Raw genomic sequence first — 24175 nt, 5'->3', positions numbered from 1 at the left:
GAGAATGATATTCTGTAATGCCCTAAATAAATGTTATAGCAGAGGGGCGCCTGGGTGGCTCAGTCCGTTGAGCGGCCGACTTCGGCTCAGGTCATGATCTCACAGTTCTGGAGTTCAAGTCCCACATTGGGCTCTCTGCTATCAGTGCACAGCCCGCTTCAAATCCTCTGTCCCCTTCTCTCTCTGCCCCTCCTCTGGGCTTGCTCACTCTCTCTCAAAAATAAACATTAAAAAAAAAATGTTACAGTAGATACCTCTGGGAATATTACCATTACTTAAATTCAACCCACCCTTCTTTGGTTAATTAAGCAAACATTTTACATACAGGATTTGACACATAGCAAGCTTTCCATATAAAAACCCTTCTCTTTAGTCAATGTAATTTTATATAAATATAATTTATCAAACAGTTCTCATGGGTGTCATTTAGATAAAGAATTGCATTCAGGAATCTCTTCCCTTGAGAACTAACTACAGCCCTTCGGTTTGATCACTGATCTCTGTAATCATGGTGTTTCCTGAACACTTGGAATAAAATGTGAAAACTTGGTCAACTGTATGTGTGAAATACCAGATCACTTCTATTAATAATAGTAAGTAGAGACTTGAAAGAAAAAAAAACCCATAAAAATGTATTTCCCAAGTAGGCTTTCCCTTGCATGAATCTTGCACTTCTCCAGGGTTGCTAATGTCCTAAAGACAATAAAGAGAGAAAAGCCTAAGACAACTGAGGTGATCAGCAAACGAATGGTTATAATGATGGGCCGTGAAATCTAAACTGGGAATATGAAGGTGGGACACTGTGGTAGGATTCCTTCCCTAAGGAAAGAAAAAAAGAAAAAAAAGAAAAAAAGAAAAAACAACAACCTCAAGGCAACCTGGCTATAGGCTTAGTGACAACATCCCTCATGACCTTGTAACGCGAAACCACTTAATCAGACCACATGTTTGTGTGTTACCATATATGGGAGATGAAGAAGTAGAAAAATATAGAAGAAACTACACCACGTGGCGTTTGGGGGGCTCAGTTCTTCGGGTACGACCCCAACTAAACCATGCCGATAGGAATAAAGTTGCTTCCTGGAAAGACAATCCCCCGGGTCACGACTCTCTGTGCGAGAATCCTGCTACGATACCTGCTTCAAAGGCTGTAGTATCAGTGAGTCCCGGTGCGGGCTACAGAATTTTGGCGTAAAGGTACTGAAGCAAGTGCGGTGGTTGGAATTGGTACTTGCAGCATCAGAGCGTTGAAATTTATGACTTTGGAGGAGTGACGTTATGAGTAATTTCAAAGAGTACAATCCGACCATGGGAGGGAATGGCTGATGGCAAGATCACTGGCGGAATGAAAGATCAAGGAACTGGGGGCAATGGAATCGTGGAAGGGCCGTCGAGGTTGACGTGGTTTGGGTGACAGAAAGCCAAGAACTAAACCCTTCGAAGACTGGGCGGGGAATGCCACTGAGGCATCCAGAGGACTCCCAACAGACAGAACAGAAAGGTAATCTAGGTCGCACGCACGCGCCTTATGTGTGGGGCAGGGGGGCGTTCACGGGGAAGAGGGGAAACATGGTTCAGAAGTGAAAACGAGGAGGAAGGAGAGGAAAGAGGCCATCCCCCCCTGTAGGCACAGCGCTAGGAGGGCTGTGGGGGAAGAACTTCTACCAGGGGGAGCAGTGCTTGTGGGGGAGAACCAGGTTTCCAAGCAAGAAGATAACACCCGCAGCGTGGGCTATGGGTATGGGGAATTTCGCTTTTGACTGTCAGTGACGTTCAGAAAGAACCTGCCATGATCCTACCTTCGTTTGAACTTGTTATTTTGTTCACGGTGGGCTTTTGGGATTAATTTTGACTTTTAAAATACTGCGTTAAAATATTATCTGGTTCCTGAGTGCCTCGCTCACCGCACCCTAGTCCCAGCCCCGAGATAAATCAGTCAAAAAATAAGTAAGTAAAGCAACAAGAACAGATTGAAAAAACCGTGGTACATCCAAACAATGAGTTATCCAGCATCAAACAGAAACGAACTACCAAGCCACAAAGACCTGGAGGAGCCTTAGTGCATATTACGAAGGGAAAGAAGTCAATCTGAAAATGCTCCATACTGTAGGATTCCAACTATAGACATTCTGGAAAAGGCAAAGCCATTTCAGTAAAAAAGATTAGTGGTAACCAGGAGTCAGGGAAAGGGAAGGCTGAAGAGAAGGAACACAGAGGATTTTTAGGGCTGTGAAATTATTCTATATGATACTGTAATAGTGAGTATGTGTCATAATACATTTGTCCAAACCTATAGAATGTACAAGACTAAGAGCTAACCCTAACGTAAACCCTGGGCTCTGGGTGATTGCGATGTCAGGGTAAATTCATCAACTGGAAGAAATGTACCACTGGTGGGGGGGTGTGGATGATGGGATGATGAAGAGGGGCGACAGGGGACACATAAGAAATCCCTGGGCCACCTTCTCAATTTTGCCGTGAACCTGAAACTACTCTCAAATATAAAGTGTATTTTTTAAACAATTAAAAAGGGGCGCCTGGGTGGCTCTGTCGGTTAAGCGTCCGACGTCAGCTCAGGTCATGATCTCACAGTTCGTGGGTTCAAGCCCCAGGTCGGGCTCTGCTCTGACAGCTCGGAGCCTGGAGCCCGCTTTGGATTGTCTCCCTCTCTCTCTGCCCCTCTCCCACTCACACTCATGTTTCTCTCTCAAAAATAAATAAACATTAAAAAAAAAAATAAAATCCAGTAAGGCACTGATCTGTGTAGTGTGGGGCACAATGATAGAGGTATGTGCTATGAGAACACGCACAGAAAAGGGGATCTGAATCTGAATCCTGGGGGGTGGGTACCGAGGAAGTTACTTTTCAAAAACACTGCCAGTAATTCAGCTCCAAATGGAAACAGCCACCTTCCCTTTATTTTATTTTGTTCTTAAGTACCTTAACACCTCGACGCATGCATTTCAGTCACAGATAATGCTCAACCTGAAAATGCCACTAAAAATTTAATATCCCCATGGCTTTCTTCCATACAATGAACGGTAAAGTGGCTCTTCGTACAGGAATGTAATTCTCCCACCACTTTTCCTTGTTTATTAGGTCACAAAAGTACAGCACTCATGAGTCATAAACTCTATGACACTAGAGAGTTTGCCCTGAGGGACATGATTTTATGCACCTTAAAGTGTGAGTTACGACATTTTTCTTAAGGGCTTCTGGCCACTTCACAGAAATACCACCCTGCTGAGAATTTTCTCCCGAGTCTTCCGTCTGTGGCAGGCACAGATAAGTCACATTGTTTTCTTTTTAATTCCAAACCACCACCACCACCACCACCAACAACAACAAAACATTTGCAGGGTGCAAATTGATAAGGAGGAAAGGAAGACTCTCTCATCATGCTGCACACCATCTTCAGTTTACAATAGTAATCTCTGGGCAACAGAGCAGTAACTTAGTTGGTAATTGTCCAGCAGACAGAGTTGCATACTGACAAAATAAAATCAGTGAAGACAAGGCTTCTCCCCAAGATCACTAGAGCTTCAGAAAGTGATAAACACAGAATTTACTTCCAGTTCCGACCATGCAACATAGGACATATGTGTTACTTCCTGTGCTTCAACTTCTCTCTCCAGAATGCTGACAATGAACATGTTAATATGCAAGCGGATGACGAGAGGAGAAACCTTGAACTGCATGAATTCCACACACAGTCTGCAGAAGTAACTCCAACCTGAATCACCTATTTTTCAGAGACAAGGAGTTACGAATTTGGATCTGCCAATAGTAAAAATTTGCTGTTCTGAAATCAAGAGGTTTTTATTTTATTTTGTTTTATCTTATTTTATTTTATTTGTTTTATTTTACTTTATTTTATTTTATTTTTTTGTTTATTTGTTATTGTTTTGTTTGTAAATGTTTATTTATTTTGAGAGAGAGAGAGAGCACGATTGACAGAGGGGTAGAGACAGAGAGAGAGGGACAGAGAGACAGAGACAGAGACAGAGAGAGAGAGAGAGAGAGAGAGAGAGAATCCCAAGCAGGCTCCATGCTCATTGCAGAGCCCAACGCAGGGCTTGAACTCACAACCACAAGATCACAACCTGAGGCAATATCAAGAGTCAGAGCCCCCCCCCCCGCCCCCCAAAATCAGGAGGTTTATTTTGAAAGAGGGAGAAACATCGACAAGACAGGTAACAAAATTTCTTTGGAAGCACACAGAAAGCCCCAGGAAGTCCAAGCAATTACCACATGCCACATAAGCCCCCACTCAGAAAACAAAAACAAAACAATACAATGAAAAAAAATGTAACAGTTTCTGACCAAAAATTCAAGTACTGGACACCTAGTTTTTTATTAAGCAGCTCCAGCAGGTGCCCAGAGATAACCATTTTATACTGAAAAAAAAAAAAAAACAAAAAACAAAAAACAAAAAACAAAAAACAAAAAAACAGCATAGCTCACAGGGTTAGGCAAGAATAAAAATTAAAGTAATTAGACACACAAATGTATTCGCGGCTAGTTAAGTCCCTGACTTTTCACCATAATTAATTATAAGCACAGTTCAATGTTCTATATTTTCTTTGTGGCATCTCAAATCTTAACATAAAAGAAAGGTATCTGAGTTCCTCTGCAAGTTTCCAACACATGCAATGCATGTGCTAACACAACAAGGATTACTAATGTGCTTCTGCAGGATTAGCAAATGAACTTTTTATGTAGCTCCCTTCATTTCTTTAAAAAATTTTTTTTTTCTTATTTTAGAGAGAGAGAGACAGAGTGTGTGTCTGTGTGTGTGTGTGTGAGAGAGAGCGAGGGAGTGGGGAGAGAGAGACAGAGAGAGAGAGAACCTTAAGCAGGCTCCCTGGTCAGTGTGGAGCTCGATGTGGGGCTCGATGACCCATGACCTGGGTATCATGACCTGAACCGAAATCAAGAGTCGGACGCTCCATCGACTAAGCAGGTGCCCTGGCCCCCTTCTTTTCTAAAATGCTTCCTGTTGCTCCCAAATAGGAGCAACCATTTTCTTGATTAATAAAAAAATTTAGGTGACCAGAGCTACATTAATCAATTTTTAAAGCAGAAGCAAATCTAGACCTGTGTCAGTTACTGGCGAAGGAAGCTGTCCTCTGTGCCTCCAAATCTTCCTAAATGACAGCTGCCCAGAACAATCGCTGTACAAATACGCACAGTATGCGCTAAACACACTCCTACATAAGACCCTTTCAACATACTGCAGATGCCCAAGTCTGTTAGGGTTCCCCCACGTCGACAAACTTCCCCCACTCGCAGTGTAATGCAATGTTAATCCCTCTCTCCCACTTCAGGAATGCTTTATGGTATTTATCATAGTGTGCCTCTCCTTTGTGTTAAGTACATATGTATACCGCCTTCCCAGGGCAAAAGCACTTTCCTGAAGGGCAGGAAACACAATATGGCGCCCCGTAGCCTCCCTCCGGTTCTCCATGTTCATTACCTTTGGTTTAAGGCTCTGGGGAGGCTGCCCACCCCCTCCCGCTCTCTGCGGTGCTCCAGCCCGCAGCCTTCTGAAGGAGTCTTCATTAGTGGCCGTGTTGTAACTCTGTGGCTCTGTCCCTGTAGCTAATGAGAATCCAAGGAAAAAGCAAACTGTAAATCGTATTCTCTTCCTCCAGAGCTCTGAATGGGCACCTATGAGGTCTGGCTACATAGGGGACCGCCCCTGGCTGGCAGGCAGGCCAGATGAATCATCGTCGGAGACGGCGCACATCTCAAGACCTGCGAGTGAAGGAGAATAAGGCATCTGGAAGCAGCAGCGGGCTGCGGGATGAAGCAGGAAGATGTGCGCGCAGGGAGAGAGCTGAGCGAGGCAGGCACACGAGACGGAGACAGACGGACAAGACAGAGGGGCAGACAGGGGCTGCCAGTTACCCACAACTCCAAGAACGCACGGCATACCTCTAACTCCAGGGGCCCCTCCTACAAGCCCCCGTTTTTAAACATAAGCTCCTCTGCTGCCTTTATTTTCCTTCCAATTGAACACACCCAAGGAAAGGGCCCAGCTCAAATGCTGGTTCACCAAAAACAGAAAACAAGAAACAAAGAAACAAACAAAAACCCCACAAAGCCCTCCCTGATCCCTTCAATCTCTGCATCCAGAGCATTTTATCTGACCATTTTCATGCGAACGCTTACCACTTTCTACCTTCTGTGACACTTATGGGTCTTTCTGCCCTATTAGAATACACATTCCTCGAAGGCAGGGACAACAGGATTCTTCCTTGTGTTCCCTTCACTGTGGCCAACACTGGGACAGCACAGCAAGTGCCTGACAGATACTTAATGGATATTTACTTATACCTATTATATATAATTACCCTGTTTAAGTTCAAAATCCATGAATTATAGGGAAATTCAGGATATTTTAAACTCCCATCAGGTATTAGCCATGTGTCTCTTAAAATAATCTCAATAGTATACTATTACAGTTGGACAATGAGCATTTGAGAAAAATAAGCATCTCAGTGCCCTCCAATATTGTTCCGCCACGTGTGATGTGACAACTTATATAAATAATAGCCTCAGATAAGATGCAGTATGTGGGGCGCCTGGGTGGCGCAGTCGGTGAAGCATCCGACTTCAGCCCAGGTCATGATCTCACGGTTCGTGAGTTCGAGCCCCGTGTCGGGCTCTGTGCTGACAGCTTGGAGCCTGGAGCCTGCTTCCGATTCTGTGTCTTCCTCTCTCTCTGCCCCTCTCCAGCTCATGCTCGCACTCTGTCTCTGTCAAAAATAAATAAACTTGGGGCGCCTGGGTGGCTCAGTCGGTTAAGCGTCCGACTTTGGCTCGGCTCATGATCTCGTGGTCCGTGAGTTCGAGCCCTGTGTCGGGCTCTGTGCTGACCGCTCAGAGCCTGGAGCCTGTTTCAGATTCTGTGTCTCCCTCTCTCTGACCCTCCCCCGTTCATGCTCTGTCTCTCTCTGTCTCAAAAATAAATAAACAAAAAAAAAATTATTAAAAAAAATAAACTTAAAAAAAAAAGAGGCAGTACATTAATGTTAATAAATACAAAGTGAGAGAGAAGATGCACAGCAAGAATTAGAAGTCAAGCTCTTACTTAGACACTTTGGTTCCAGGAACCTGAAAAGTGGCTTACTCTCCAGGCCATAGAAATAGGTTTTATCTTTGAAAAGCATATGTTATCAGTACATAAATTATTATTATTATTTTTTTTTTTTAATTTTTTTTTTCAACGTTTTTTATTTATTTTTGGGACAGAGAGAGACAGAGCATGAACGGGGGAGGGGCAGAGAGAGAGGGAGACACAGACTCGGAAACAGGCTCCAGGCTCTGAGCCATCAGCCCAGAGCCTGACGCGGGGCTCGAACTCACGGACCGCGAGATCGTGACCTGGCTGAAGTCGGACGCCTAACCGACTGCGCCACCCAGGCGCCCCAATTATTATTATTTTTTTAAAGAGACTTGAGGGGGCACCTGCGTGGCTCAGTTGGTTAAGCGTCTGACTTCGGCTCAGGTCATGATCTTGCGGTTTGTGGGTTCCAGCTCCACATCGGGTTCTGTGCTGACAGCTCAGAGCCTGGAACCTGCTTCAGATTCTATGTCTCCCTCACCATCAGAACATTCTCATTCTACATTTTAAAAAACCTAAAGTCTCTCTTTCTCTATCAAAACTGGAAACATATTAATAATATTAATATTGATATGATTAATATATTAATCCAAAGATAAGTTAAAGAAATTTTTTTAATGTTTATTTATTTTTGACAGAGAGAGAGAGAGAGAGAGCGCGCGCGAGCATGAGCGGGGGAGGGGCAAAGAGAGAGAGAGAGACACAGAATCTGAAATAAGCTCCAGGCTCTGAGCTGTCTGCACAGAGGCCAACGCGGAACTCGAACTCTCGGACAGTGAGATCATGACCTGAGCCGAAGTCAGGTGCTCAACCGACTGAGCCACCCAGGCGCCCCTAAAGATAACTTTTCAGTTGTCAAGTACATAAAGCTAGAAAAGACACTGATAATATATTTTTTAAAGTTTATTAAAGTATAAGATTAGAAAGTAAGAATAGAGGAAAGTTCTCTTTATAGAGAGGGGACATTGGAAAGTGAATGCCCCGACATTGATGATATTTAAGGAGGCCAAGAACATGCTATTACATATACAATATATAAAAATACTTCATGTATCTTTATATTATTTATTATAATATGTCATATAAATTATTATATATCATTTACATATATATCTTATGTATATATTTTATATTTCTATATCTGACATATGTTACCAAAGCCCTGCAGAACTTTCTTCTATTTCCAACATTTAAAGCAAAGGGGGAACTCTCCAAGTCCCTTTTGCAAACAGGCCCCCGGGACAAATGATTAATGCCGCAAGGCCTATTGACAAGACAGCTAAATTCCAAGTGATCAAGGACATTCAAGACCACAAAATCAAATGCAGCTAGGGAAAAGCTGAAAACAGAATTAACGGTCATAATAAAAAGAACTGCTACAAATTCTGAACATAAATGGCCTACTGTTCTTCTAGCCTATTAAATTTTGACATAAATTTATAACCAAATTCCCAAAGATATTTCTGTTTGGAAAAAAAGATGCTAGAAAGTATGTAACATTACTTAATAAAATTATGTTTTAAATATATTAAGTATGAAGTCGACAAATAACAGGATGCTTTGGTTTGTCTTAAATCGATTTACAGCTCTGCCAAGGGGACAAGCCACATAGCTGCACGAGGGGCTGGCCAAACATAATGCAGACCTTGAAGGAGGCAGGATAGAGCACGTGCATTCCAGACTCCCCCACAAACCAGAGTGACTAGATTCTATCATTACTGCAGTTGAGTGACAGGCACCTGGGGCATCCAGTATACCATTCTGTCTGCTTTAATATGCACTTGAAATTTTGAATTAAAGGTAAAACAACAACAACAACAACAACAAAACTAGTCCAGTGGAAACAGAGTCCAATTTCTAAATCTACAAGTGAAAACACAAAGATCCAAACAGCATATGCACGAATGCAGTGGGCATATATACCCATGAAACAAAGACTTGGAGACAGTCTCTCAGGAGTGCTGATGCCTACGGGCACATGCACCCCAATGTTTGTAGCAGCACTTTCAACAGTAGCCAAGTTACGGAAAGAGCCTAAATGTTCATCAGCTGACAAATGGATAAAGAAGATGTGGTTTATATGTACAATGGAATGCTACTTGGCAATGAGAAAGATTGAAATCTGGCCATTTGCAGCAACGTGGATGGAACTGGAGGGTATTATGCTAAGTGAAATAAGTCAGGCAGAGAAAGATACCATGTTTTCACTCACATGTGGATCTTGAGAAACTTAACAGGAGACCATGGGGGAGGGAGGGGATGGGAGGGGGAAAAAAGTTACGGAGAGGGAGGCACACCATAAGAGACTCTTAAGGACTGGGAACAAACTGAGGGTTGAGGGGGGATGGGTGGGTGATGGAGGAAAGTGGGTGATGGGCATGGAGGAGGGCGCTTGTTGGGGTGAACGCTGAGTGTTGTAAGGAAACCAGTTTGACAATAAACTCTATGAAAAAAAAAAGAAACAAAGAATCGGAAACTCCATGGCAAAGTGGTAGGGAGGTAAACAGGAGACACTTTCATGTGAAAGCTTTTACATACCAAGTTCCTTTTCAAAGAACATATCCAAGAGGAGACTAAGAAAGACACAGTAATGATTTCCCATGTGCCAGAGTCATTGCAAAGGTTTTACGTGCAGCCGAGAGCCTGCCGTCCTCAGCAACTGCTCCGTTTCACAGATCAAACTGATGGAGCCAGTCATCCACTACCGAAGTCAGTGCCCTTTCTGAGCACTCGGAGTGCATTAATTCTAAGTTTAAAATAAGTTTTACGCTGCAGTATGTAAACCAAAACAAAGTATGTCCCAGACAATACATTTCTGTCTCTGGATTAAATGTACTTATCTCTCCTTTTAAAGTCTTCCGAAATACAAAGAAAAAGCCTATAAAACTGCCCTCCACTCTAATTCTTTTAATAATGCTAGGGATATTGGGAACACAAGATCTAATTTAATTGAGAAAGAACTGGAAACCGAAAACGGTCTCTGCTTATGGTGTAACAAGGTGCTAAGGGGCAGCATGCAGCTGATGAAACATGAGTGCAACAATGGGAGGTGTGAGTGGCACTGGGTTTTCACAACGACGATCTTATGCAAAAGCCAGGGACGTAAAAGGCAGGGCACCAGCCTATTTCCCAATAATCTGGCCCAAGTCTGCTTTCGACACTGGACATACATATATTGTTATATACATACACTCATATTCAGGGTTGGAAAGTATTGTCAAAGAACTTTGTTCAATGCATAAGGAACAAGTCTTACTCCAGAAGTGCTGAGTGCAGGAACAGATGGGGCAGGGAGAATTACTAAAATAGACGATTGTGAAAACATACTCAGATATGTATGCATATAACCTAGACTCTCATTCTTTGTCAGTTTACGGCTATTTTTTAAAATACCCAAACTACACAGCTTTATTTGACGATTATACCTCTGAAAAGAGAAAAAAAATATGCTACAGGAAAAGTCTTCCAGCATATCAATTAATTACATATGAAATACACAAGTCCACAGTATTACATGTACATAAAAGTACACAGTATTATCTATAACCTTACAGAATATAGTATTATACTACAAAATTACATAGTATGCCTGCAAATGTGTAATAATTACCCATTTAACAAAGTGCTACGTGAGAACAAGGACAAAAGTTAAATCAAATGTTAATTTGATTAAATGACAAATGCATTTAAAAAAAAAAAAATCCTAACTTGGTAGCATCTCTTTTATTTAGCTCCAAACCCTATGGTTTGTGCAAACAATCCTTACAAGTATACAAGCCATTAATGCATAAAACATATCCGTTCTCATAGACAGGCGGCCGGGATGCCTCTATTAGAAAACTGTCTGACCTCACACGAATTTTTGGATCTTTCAAATACTGAAACCACAAAGCATCTGCGCCTGTAATTTGTGGATCCATTTCAAGTCTACAGGGGTGGATGGAGCACAAAGCAAAATAATAATAACAGCCAAGAACCTGCCACAGCTTTAGCACTTCACTGTGTATGCAGCACGTCCTCAAACCTGGTCAGATTAAAAGAATCACACGTGGGGCGCCTGGGTGGCTCAGTCGGTTGAGCCTCTGACTTCGGCTCGGGTCACGATCTCACGGTCCGTGAGTTCGAGCCCCGCGTCGGGCTCTGGGCTGATGGCTCAGAGCCTGGAGCCTGCTTCCGATTCTGTGTCTCCCTCTCTCTCTGCCCCTCCCCCGTTCATGCTCTGTCTCTCTCTGTCTCAAAAATAAAAAAAAAAAAAAAAAAAACATTAAAAAAAAAATTAAAAGAATCACACGTGATGCTTGTGTGTTTAACTTAATTTTAATTCCACGCTATTGCAGAATCAAGGGTGAAGAATAATTCTTGCCCGGGAAACCCACGTTTGGTGACACGTTTTATAGAAGGAAGCCCGGCAAGGGAAATGGTTTTGTTCAACTTATGAAACAGGCAGATTTTGTTTTGTTTGGTGATCCTGTTAATTTGCAGACAAAACAGCTGCTCATTTAGAGAAAGAAAATTAAAAAACAAAACAAAACAAAACAGGGAACACATGTTGTTAGCTGTGGTTAACACTTAGGAAAAAGAGAGGATAACCCATAATTGAACTGAAGAGATTACAAGCACAGCCATATTCACCTGACTTTCCCAGCGGAGAATCTCTGCCCCTGCTTGAGGCTGAACCTGTTCCAGACCCCTCTTCCAGAGACCTGCTCCCCAGGTGAGTCAACCCCCTGCTCTCAGGCCTACCTTACGAAAGGTGCTCTGACTGGTAGGGATCCAGAGGACAGCAGGGCCTATGTTTTCATTTCTCTCCTTAAAAAAGGAGTAATAATGGTGGGGCTTCTATAATCTCTCATTTAACGGATGGTATTTAACTTGAACAGCCCACACCTGTAGGTTCCTATCACACAGCGAGGACACGCTCTAAGACTGGTTAGGCAGCTTTTCCTGGACCGTTCAGGTGTCGAGAGAGCAAAGGCTGGATTTGAAAGGTCTGTCCGGTGAAGCCCATGTTCCCCTTTCCTGGCACTTGAGCCCTAGGGCTCCCTTATTGTATGATCTTCTCCACACCAGGATGATCCTTTACCTTACCTTTTCACGCTGACCTGTGGAACATCTGAATCCCCTTCTCTTCCTAATCCAACCTACCCTCGGATACAGGCCAAGTTTTCTTTTTTTTTTAATGTTTATTTATTTTTGAGACAGAGCATGAACGGGGGAGAGGCAGAGAGAGAGGGAGACACAGAATTGGAAGCAGGCTCCAGGCTCCGAGCTGTCAGCCCAGAGCCCGACGTGGGGCTTGAACCCACAAACCATGAGATCATGAACTGAGCTGAAGTCGGAGATGCTTAACTGACTGAGCCACCCAGGTGCCCCTACACTTCCAATTTTTTATTCTCCCATCCCGAAGCCTTCGGTTTAAGTAAAACAATGTTGTTGTTATTGTTCTTTTAATCTTACTTCATTCAAAAGAAAAACAGGACAATAAAATCTAAAAATTGCAATAGTTGTTGTAGGCTTCGCTGTATATTTCAAGGGGAGTATTATCCTATGTCTGCTCTATTTATAAGACTCCTAGTTCCTTAGAACAATCTAACGGTTGGGGTAATGTAACAGTTCATTAAGGCAAGTGGCCACTTTAGGCTGTTAAATGATGAATAATTCATACAGTTAGTTTCAAGTTGTTTCCGTGATGGCGGCACTTTCTGTGTCTAGTAGAGAACAGAGGAAAGGTCCTGCTTTCCACCACAGGACCACAGAGGAAAGTAATAATTGAGCGAGTATCTGTTGTGGTCAGCAACCCTTGCGGACGAACCAGCCCAAAACACGGTGGCTTCAAACAATAAGCATTTCTCAGCTCGCACCGTTTCTGTGGGTCTGGAATCGGGGAGTGATATGGACGTTTATGAGGGCGCTGTTAAGATGTTGGCCATGGTCACACGAAGGCTCCACTTGGCTACGGGAAGCACCTCCAGGAGGTCCATTTTCGTGCCTGACAAGCCAGTGCTGGCTGTGGGCAGCAGGCTTTGAGTTCCTCACCACACGTACATCTCCATGGTGCTGCCTGAGGGGTGCCGGGAAGGCGGCAGAGTCGGGGGACCCTAAGCTCACCCCGTCCCACGCTTACGACTAGATAACCACTCACGCCCAAGTCACATCCCCACGATACGGCAGCTGGCTTTACTGTACCAAGTATGCAAGGTGGAAGTCACGGGTCTTCGCGACCTACCCTCAAAAGTCACACGCCATCATTTCTCTGATGTCCTCCTGGTTGTGGGTGTCAGCCCCGCAGAGTGTAGGAAAAGACTATGCACAGGAGTGAGTGCAAGTTCCGCTGGAAGGCAGCCGGGAGGCTAGCTAGCTACCACGAAATCATTTAGAATTTCTCACTATTCTGTGGGTTAACTGGGCAATTCTCCACAGGGTGCTGCCGGCCAGACTACTGCAAGGAAGGCCGCAATGATTAACCAGGCCTTGCGTGCACAGCGGTAAATGGTACCACTCTCTGTTGTCTCTGCGTCTATGGACGCTGATCCCATCATGAGGCCCCACCCTCACGACCTCATCTAGCCCTAATTAGCTTCCAAAGGCCCTACCTCCAAATACCATCACCTTGGATGTCAGGGCTTCAACATATGAAATTGAAGGGGGGGGAACGGACACAAACATTCAGTGCATTACAGTCCTCAATACATATTTGATGAAGAAATGAAAGAAAATCCTCAAATAGTACAGACTGTGTTAATAAAACAAACAAAAAGGAAGTAAAGAAATGCAAAGATCAGAAGTGTAACTATTAGGGTTAGAGAAAACAGGGCATTTATGGGTACCAAGAATGGACGATTTGGGATAAAATACAGATGAAACAAATACTCAATTTAAACCCCAAGTTTCAAACTATCTTCCCAATCAAACTTCCTCAGGGGTTTTAACCAGGTACAAAAATAAAAGACTCGATTTTTACTTTATGTGCCTAATCTTGCTCTTGAACAAGGATATTGCTGAAGAAATCAGGAGGCAAAAATGACAATATTGATAACAAAACAACCAAGAGCAGGGAACACAAATTGAGAGGAACATGAGAATACGAAGGACATGGACTAGATAATTCACCATCGAAATAATACTATTTGGGGGCGCCTGGGTGGCTCAGTCGGTTGAGCGTCCAGCTTCGGCTCAGGTCATGATCTCGCGGATCATGGGTTTGAGCCCCGCGTCGGGCTCTGTGTCGACAGCTCAGAGCCTGGAGCCTGTTTCGGATTCTGTGTCTCCCTCTCTGATCCTCCCCCGCTCATGCTCGGTCTCTCTCTCTCTCTCAAAAATAAATAAACATTAAAAAAAAATTTTTTTTAATAAAAAAGAAATAATACTATTTGACACGTCACATTAAACAAAGCATCAACACATACACTGTGCAGCTATACACGCAACCTGTTGGAAGAATAAATTTGACAAGTGAGTTAAATTGGTTAGCAAAAGGTCAAAATGAGGTCACGGTCATGAGTTCAGTCGGTTTCGTCTTGTCATCGGACCACAGACTGCTAACAGCTGCCTCTCCGACTCAGCCAGCTGTCTCTAAAACATCTGTGTTTTGGTCACAAGAGGGACTGAGAACATAAAGAAAAAAATTATTCATCGCTATCAGGACAAAAATAATCAGGACATGAGTAGCACTGTAAACGTTAACTAATAGTATTCGTTTCTGCTTATTTTTTAAAAAAAGGCATTTGGACAATGATAGATGCCAGAATACAGTGGATAAATATCTTCGTGATGCTGAACAAATATGCCATTCCTAACTCTAAACTAAGCCATTGTTCAATAAGCAGTTAGAAATAACCAAGATAATGGTCATCCAACAAAAATAATAATATAGCAATAGACATACTTTGGTGGAAGGATTTGTTATCAACAATAAACCCAGTTAAAGTCAGAACCTGCTGGGGCGCCTGGGTGGCTTGGTCGGTTAAGCGTCCGACTTCGACTCAGGTCATGATCTCACGGTCTGTGAGTTTGAGCCCCTCGTCGGGCTCTGTGCTGACAGCTCAGAGCCTGGAGCCTGCCTCCGATTCTGTGTCTCCCTCTCTCTCTCTGACCCTCTCCCACTCATGCTCTGTCTCTCTCTGTCTCAAAAATAAATAAACGTAAAAAAAAAAAAATAAATAAATAACCTGCCACTGTGATTATTATGGCAATGAAACGGACTGTAGTATTACAACTTTGAAAATAATAAATTACTGTAACTTATAAACCCTGTGAGGAGACAGAAAAATTGAGGAGATAGAAAAATTGTGAATATTCTTTCCCTTGGCGTTCCTAGCAAGCAAAAAAAAAAAAAAAAAACCTTCAATACTGCCTAAAACAAAAACATGGGAGTCAAAAAAAGGAATAAAGGAAAAGAACTATTTTCCCACAATACGGAAAAAATTCAATCCTTCAACAGAAAACTATTCTTTACTTCAAATTATAAAAGCAAACTATCAGAACACGTACAAAGCGAGAAGTGGCAGGAAGACCTTAAAACATCAATAAGGAATATTCCGAATAGTTCAGGATGCACCACTCCATAAGAAAACGCCAAACGCTGTTTAAAAGTTCTGAGTGGCCATCTCTCTAACCTCCCACAGTTTCTCAAAAGCCAGTTACAGTCGTGATACGCTATGAATTCTCTCAGCTGCCTACTCTCCAAGCCTGTAACTTGTCTAATGCACTGCATCTTTCTAAGTCCATTATGTTGGGACTATGGCCATTCTTCTATTTCATCCCCGTGCCACTCACTCTTCACCCTTTTTCTGGCAAAAGCCCCTCTCCCCATTCCATCTGGTTGGGATGTCAAACAGGCCACATGCCTTCAAGGCCAAGGTGGACCAGTCCCAGTCTACAAGCAGTGAGTCCTTGTAGATACGGTAACTGATACACAGGTAGGTCCTGCTTTTTTGGTCCAACCAAAATATTCTCCATGTGTAAAATGTTTAGTGGGTTTCTGTCACCTGGCAACAGAAACTGCCTAATTAACCCACCCTTACAATTTTCCCATCTTTTCTTTCTTCTAAGACTCCGCCTTATCCCCTGGATCTCATCCCTACTTGATTCCTATAGATACCTGAGCCTAGTTTTCTTTTAGTGGACATCTACCCTCCCCCCTAAGTTTAGCTTAGGCTTCTCTTGGCTTTTAAGTTAATTCCCTTCAAGAAAAAACCAAAGACACAACAAAAAACAAAGCCTTTTCTCTTTTCCTTGAATTGCCCTCAAGCTCTCTGCCTCTAGGTCTTTCCTCAAAGAGTTCACAGATGTCCTCACCATCCATTCATGTTATTCTTCCTGTAACTTCTTGCAAATTGACCTGTCCCAGGCTCTTCCACTGAAATTGTTATCATAAAGATCAACAATGACCTGTGACTTGGAAATGGGCATGAGAAACGGTGCCTGGGTGGCTCAGTTGGTTAAGTGTCGTACTTCGGTTCAGGTCTCAGGTCACGATATCACAGTTTCGTGGGTTGACAGCTCAGAGCCTGGAGCCTGCTTCGGATTTTGTGTCTCCCTCTCTCTCTGCCACCCCCATCCCCCACTCACTCTCTGTCTCTGTCTCTCAAAAATAAATAAACGTTAAAAAAAAAAAAAACTAAAAAAAAAAAAGAGATGGGCAAGAGAGATTACTGGGTGTCTCAGCAGTGACATGCAGGTGTGGTTTTTGAGAGCCAGGGGCAGGAGGAGAAAAGATCTGATTCTACAGGGTGTATTCTTCTGAGTAACTTGCGGCTGCTACTGAGTGGGCTATTTTACAGCTCTGTAAGGGTAGATGATGTAGACATCGGATAGCAGTGCAAATGTTTCCTGTCCCATGCAATGCCAGTCAGATGGGTCCCCTTCATAGCCCTGCACATGAACTCTGTTGGGAAAGGAATTTAAATCTCTTCTGGTCAATCTGAACCAGTTTTAGCATCTTCCAGGTCACCTCATTCATTAATGAACTGAATAAAATGTTTGATGTGTGTTCATTTTGCAAGAGCCAAGCTTTTGCACTGTCAAAACTTATACTTCAGCCTTTTGGTCTACATCACACTTGCACTTATCATTTCCTTCATGTAGAAATTAACCTGGCCTGACTTCCTGCACATGCCAGCTCCTAGTTCTGTTCCTAGGTCTCTGGCCACTACTCCTCCTCCACGGATGGATGGCTGGATGGCTGGCTGGATGGCGTTCTTTCACTTGTTCTCCTTAAATGGTGCAATTTAGCAAGATTCTTCTCCAGATTCTTCCCCAGAGGCATCATAAGGGCAAAATGAGAGCAAGCACTTAGCAAGGTAGCTTAGCACCTTGTTAATGCTCAGTAAAAGTTAGCTGGTATTAGCATCATCAACATTGTCGGTTTCTAAGTTGCTAAAAGTATTCTACAAGCCTTTCTCTCTCCCTAGATCCCCCTTTTAAAAAAATATTTAAATGTTTATTTATTTTTGAGAGAGAGAGAGAGAGAGAGAGAGAGCGTGCAAGTGGAAAGGGGCAGAGAGAGAGGAAGACACAGAATCCGAAGCAGGCTGCAGGCTGTAGGCTCCAAGCTGTCAGCACAAAGCCTGACATGGGGCTTGAGCTCACAAAATGTGAGATCCTAACCTGAGCCAAAGTCGGATGCTTAACCGACTGAGCCACCCAGGCGCCCCACTCTAGATCCCCCTTTAAGGACAAGTCATGTGTTCCACGTATCACAACCTCCTTAGCGCCCAGAGATACATGTTTGAGGGAGCGAGAGACCATTGGACCCTCAAAAGGTATTCATATAATCCCCTTGCGATAAAATATTTCTAATGAAAGATGTATTAAAAATGCCCCCCAAACAAGCCTTCCTCCCTGATTTCCAATCACCAGTTAGGTTCTGGTGGAAGGTCTGGGGGGGACTCCTCACCTCTGCTTCCCTCTCCCACTTGCAGATGATGGGATTTGAGACCCTTAAAGCCCAGACTCACTAGCAGCATGAGGCAGCGGGGACGGCCACACAGTTCACTGGAAATATAATGGAAATATACTTCTATGTAATTTTAAATTCCCTGGTAGCCACATTAAAAAGTAAAACAAACAGGTGAAATTCATTTTAATAACATAGCATTTACAATTTAAAAACATACACATGATGTTTAAGTCAGTATATACAAAATATTTCAAAATGAAATGGATATGAAATTAATGTGGCATTTTATATTCTTTTTTCATGTAAATCTTTAAAATACAGTATTTATCTTACACTTCCAGAACACATTAGTTTGGACTAGCCACACTGGGAATGCTCAACGGCCACATGTGGCTAGTGGTTACCTTACTGAACAGCATCTAGTGGGGAACTGAGATTCTAGATATAGGGTCAGAGTGACAAAGCATGACTTTTTGAAATGCAAACCTACAGTCCTTCCCCTTCTTTAAAAATAAATAAATACTTCCAATGACTTCCTGCTGTTATGGAGAAAAACCAATTCATTAAGAGGCTCACAAGTCCGAGGTTCTGGCCCTTTCGTACTTCTATGGACTAATGTTTGTTTAAACCACCTTAAGTCTCTGGCCTGTGCACATCATTTTAGAAGACCTCTGTGGGTAGTGAGGTGAGACAGGCAAATCATACCAGAATTGCGAGACAAACGAGAAACAACCAAGAAGCTTACTTACTCTCCAGTCCCATAGCCACAACAATCTGGGACCCAGAAGTCTGGGACCCAGAAGAACTACCCTGTGGCTTAGCCCTGGAACAAAAAACAGACTAAGACAAGAAGTGAAGCTAGACATTAGTGGGATCGCTAAGTGGTGTGGGAGCGAATAAGGGTTGTTCTCAGGGTCGTGAAAAGTAATTTTTATAGGGTCATCATACAAATGCAAAAGCATGTGATTACTCAGAAGTGGCAGTAACAGAGGAAAACTTTAGACGCAAACTATGACACGTGCATCAATTAGCCATTCAACCGAAAAAGATGATGTGGTCAACATCATTAACTGAGTCTGAATTCTAGCCTTTAAAAAAAAAAATTAATCTAACATTCCGAATGCATAATCTCTATGTGTATCAAGAGAAGTGAAATGATATGAAAAACCTATAAGCATGCACAGAGTTCTAACTTATCCAACTCATAACTCATTACAAAACTGTACTAGAGCATACTTACTTAACAGCACAGAGGCTCCAGCAAGGAACCCAGAATCTAGATGTAGGGTCAGAGTGATAAAGCAAGAGGATGACTTTTTAAAATGCAAAGAGGAACTCTTTCATAGAATATGAATATTATTTTTCCAAAATGTATATTTTAGAAATGCCATATCCGGGCAAAAGTTAATTTCTTATCAATCCCTATTTAATAAATGCTTTTTTTTTTAATTAAAAAAAAAGTTTTTTAACATTTATTTATTTTTGAGAGAGAGAGAGAGAGAGAGAGTGGAGGAGGGGCAGAGACAGAGGGAGACACAGAATCTGAAGCAAGCTCCAGAATCTGAGCTGTCAGCACAGAGCCCAACGCCAGGCTTGAACTCATGAACCGTGAAATCAAGACCTGAGCCGACTGAGCCACCCAGGTGTCCCTTAATAAATGCTTCTAATAAGAAATATAATAGACTTAAATATTAGTGACTTTTACTTAAATTAGAAGAATTATCCTTTTACAGCATGGTTCATACTTCTTCAAGATACAAATGACTTGATATGTAATATATTGTGATGATATGGATGCAGTTTTGCTTCTCAAAACAGAAGAGTTAATATTTAGAGACTGTCCTTCCTTGGAGTGCTACCAAAAAAATTGTGTATATATGTAAAAAGTTACATATTTTAATACAAATATTATTAACAACACACACACACACACGTACACATACTTCATTAAATACTCATTTTGGATCCAAAAAGACTAAAGGAAATTTTCTAGTACATAAAAGAATACAACAAAGAAAATGTTGCCAGGTTATCTGCTGTTTCTATGAAGGATAAGGAAGTTTTGCCAAGAGGCATAAGACTAATTCCTTTAAATGTTCTTAAAACACAAACAGCCACATAACCTAGAATAGGTAATTGTCTGGAAGCGTGGGATAAAATGTCTTGGACTGCAGTGTTTTAATTTTTTTTTTATGTTTATTTATTTTTGAGAGACAGAGAGACAGAGCATGAGCGGGGGAGGGGCAGAAAGAGAGGGAGACACAGAATCGGAAGCAGGCTCCAGGCTCTGAGCTGTCAGCACAGAACCCGATGTGGGGCTCAAACCCACAAACTGCGGGATCATGACCTGAGCTGAAGTCGGACGTTTAACCGACTGAGCCACCCAGGCACCCCCAGACTCCAGTTATTTTAAACTGAATTAATAAGGAAAGAATACCCTATACAATTATAGAAAGTAAACTAGAGAAATTACAAAAAGGATGAAAATCTTTATGAATGCTTCCTGAAAGCACCGTTTTTATAAGAAAAAGAAGGAAAACCATATATCCTTCTTTGTTATAAGGATAAATCAGGAACAATGAAAATGTTTATCAACAGAGGACAAGGGCAACTTTTTAAGAGTTTCTAAGCTTTAGCAATGTGAATCACGTTTTCAAGACATAAAATTAATAAGGAGGGAAAAACTAAAATTGAAGATAAACAGAAGTAAAATATACCAAACTGGTAACATAAATAGGGAAAATTAATTCTACCAACTTTTAAATACATTATCTTGGGGCGCCTGGGTGGCTCAGCTGGTTAAGTGACCAGCTCTTGATTTCAGCTCAGGTCATGATCTCATGGTTCATGAGTTGGAGCCCCACATCGGGCTCTGTGGTGACAGTGTGGAGCCTGCTTGGGATTCTCTGTCTCTCTCTCTCTCTCTCTCTCTCTCTGCCATTCCCTCAAGCTCTCTCTCTTTCATTCTCAAAAATAAATAAATAAATTTAAAAAAAAAACCACAACATTATCTGTAAATCTGTAAAGTCATGGTGAGATACATTCTAAAGATAAATGGAGTGCCAAGATATCTTAAGCTTTACTCAGTTGGTTTGTTGATGGTTGTAATATATCATAATTAAAAAAAATTTTTTTAATGTTTACTTATTTTTGAGAGAGAGAGAGGGAGCGAGTGGGGGAGGGGCAGAGAGAGAGGGAGACACAGAATCAGAAGCAGGCTCCAGGCTCGGAGCTGTCAGCACAGAGCCCGATGTGGGGCTCGAACTCAAAAACCGGGAGATCATGACCTGAGCCGAAGTCGGACACCCAACCGACTGAGCCACCCAGGCGCCCCTGACATCCTAATTTTTTTTTTTTAATTTATACATATTATATATGGCAAAGCAAGTAAATATATTAGTAGCATAGTGAGGGGCGCCTGGGTGGCTCAGTTGGTTAAGCGCCCAACTCTTGTTTTTAGCTCGGGACATGATCCCAGGGTTCATGTGTTGGAGCCCCACATTGGGCTTTGTGCTGACAACACGGAGCCTGCTTGGGATCCTCTGTCTCCCCCTCTCTCTCTGCTCCTCCCCCACTCACTCTCTCAGTCTCTTTCTCTCAAAATAAATTAACTTAAAAAAAATAGTATAGTGATCATTAGGAACCAAGATCATTACTGCAAGAGACAAAACATAAATATTTAAGAAGTTAAAGTAAAAAAAAAAAACACCGAACGCGTGTGATCCCACAAGAATGGCTGGCTCTCAGAAGGGACTTACTTCTTGGCAATACTGCAAGATGTCTTCCTTGGTGCCGATGCACGTTTTGGTCCCCGATGGATCGGACTCCCACTTCCCATTCTGCACGTTCATGTGCATGTTCAGCTTGCCACAGAACATGGCAACCTGGGGTTCCGCAAGCAAGCCAGCATTGCCGTCAGTGGGCACCTAGAAAAAGAAGTTTAGGTTAGTTATCCAAATCCACAGCTCCGCGGATGGGCTTGGGGAAGGGTGGTAAAGAGGAACCTGGCACAGAGAGGTACCAAAAATAGTTTATTCTCGCTTTCGGAGGTTCCTCCAAGCAGGGATTAGCCTTGCCTTCAACGTTCCTTTGAGTTAAGTAGAATGTGTGTTACCTTTATCTCCAGCCACCTACAATATAGTGCTTTTTTCACACTGAAACACAGGAATTAACAAGATGGAGAAGAATGTATTCACTGAAAAGTGTATGCGATTCCCCACAGCAGATTTTGCCGTGCCTCCTGAAAAGGTTCTGAAAATAAAATAAGGTGTTTTTCTGAAATAAATACAATCACCCTGAAGGAAACCGTATTCTCCTAATCATCTCCAACGGACTCACACAAAGAACAATGCCAAGTCCCTGCCTGATGACCAGGTCTAAGAATAAGGTTGCACAGTGCCTCCTGGAGCAGACACCATGGTGTTAGTGTGCTTATTAGCTAGCAAGTGGACATTATGATCGTTTGAACATAAAAACTACTGTAGGATTTGCCATGCACAAATGTGACTGAATATGTCGGCCATTCCAATGGTTTTCCCCCGAATATTCTCTGGTTATCACTCTCTCAGGTCTTAAGAATAGATTAAGGGTGCTGGAGTCTCATCTCCCCAACTTTGCTATGGAAGGATGCAGACTCTCCGAGACTGTCAGAGTATCTGCTGTGTAGTAAGCTCTTAGTAGGTCTTGGCCACTACCACTGGAGGCAATATACCATTTGCCCAAAATAAAGGAAAAGGTTGCCCTTCTGTATTTCCAAAGCCTTCTGTGCACGGGTATTACCTTCACATAAACATTAAAAAATTTTTTTTTCATATAAATATTTTAAAAAGGGAAAATGGACGTTCTGAAACGCCAAGAAGACAGATAACAGCGAGGGATAAAAAAAATAAATAAATCCACAGGAGTAAAAAGCGTTATTTGAAACCAGGGAATCAAAAGACACATTAAGCAAAGTAATTCCTCCTTTGTTAAAGCCAGCTGCTGAGGAAGCGTGTGAGACCCGTGTCGAGAAGAGTTAACTGCCACCAGAAGCCATTCATGCAGCCAAGGACTGGAGGATTCTATAATAAAGCGTATCATTTCTAAAAATTGTTCACAGGAGGGAATAAAAAACAAAATACTAAAATTGCACTGAGAGATTTCAGTTAAGAAATAGCTTCTTGACATTTCTTCCCACAGAAATGTAAAAATAGATCAAACATCTGTCCGTTCTAGTCATCTTCATATATATTTTGTCCAACCACAGCAGAAGATCTGTTGTTTAAAAAAGAAAAAAACAATCTTGCACTGAACCCAGCTGAGACCCATCACAGACCTGAGTGCAAGAGCTCCTGGCAGAATCTCTAGAATCGTATTTCAGGTAACATTTTCTCCATGTCTAATTCTACCCTGTAAGGCATACCAAACAGAATTTGGCCTCGACATTGCCAGATGGAACAAAACAGCAGCTGAGGCCACGGCATCGGGTCATCAACAAGAAGAGCTGGGCCCCTTGCACACCTCCCACAATTTCCAAGCCGGAACCTGGGAGGCTCATTCTCCAACAGATGCAAAAAGCAGTCTAAGGAGAATGCTCCACAAACTTAAGTTTCACAGCTTTCCTGAGGGCATAGGAGGAAGTTCAAAACCTTGATTCTAAAAATCAGAATACAAATTTTGCCAATTTTATTGAAGGAAGGAGGAAGATAATGACACTGCAAGAAAGGCAGACAATAATCAGGCACCTATAGGTAAGGCCCTGTATTAGAGACTATGAAGGTTATAAAGATATTTTTAATATATAAAATTTACTTATTCATACGTAAAATATAAGTCTCGCCATCAGGGCATGTACAATCTAGTAATGAAATCACCACTGGATTCCCCATGATACTTTACTCTGCTCAAACTCATTCCTTGTCCCCAAGATCTCCAGTCTTAGCAGAATCTTGGTAACTTATCTCTAACTGAACAGAGAGACTATTGATTCCCCCAGCACAGTTGGTAATTATTTTATTGACTTTCCCCCTTGCTGGCTCAAAATTTCTCTGTACCTCAGACTCTCCACAATCTGTTCACTACAGGCTTCTACATCCTCGCCAGTAAAAGTGCCCTTCATTCTGTACCTTCTCCTCAAGAACACTTCAGTGCCACTTTCTCTCCCTGTG

General features: G+C 42.3%; 2 protein-coding genes across 8 annotated transcripts in view; one reads left to right on the top strand and one right to left on the bottom strand.

Moving 5' to 3' along the window:
- LOC145712433 (uncharacterized) overlaps positions 1-24175 on the top strand; it is a 450501-nt gene that overhangs the window by 38269 nt on the left and 388057 nt on the right. The gene's annotated exons all lie outside the window — the stretch shown is intronic.
- The window catches only part of APP (amyloid beta precursor protein), a 274501-nt gene that overhangs the window by 189671 nt on the left and 60655 nt on the right, over positions 1-24175 (bottom strand). For all 7 annotated transcript variants that reach the window (XM_060640325.3, XM_060640327.3, XM_060640328.3 and 4 more), the window contains exon 2: positions 21788-21955. In XM_060640325.3, the coding sequence (XP_060496308.1) occupies positions 21788-21955 (168 nt within the window). The remainder of the gene's footprint in view (positions 1-21787; positions 21956-24175) is intronic.

Source organism: Panthera onca, chromosome C2 (assembly GCF_046562875.1).
Source record: "Panthera onca isolate mPanOnc1 chromosome C2, mPanOnc1 haplotype 2, whole genome shotgun sequence".
In the NCBI taxonomy this organism is placed as follows: domain Eukaryota; kingdom Metazoa; phylum Chordata; class Mammalia; order Carnivora; family Felidae; genus Panthera; species Panthera onca.
The sequence above is the reverse complement of the archived record's forward strand: the minus strand, read 5'-3'. Positions and strand labels throughout refer to the sequence as shown.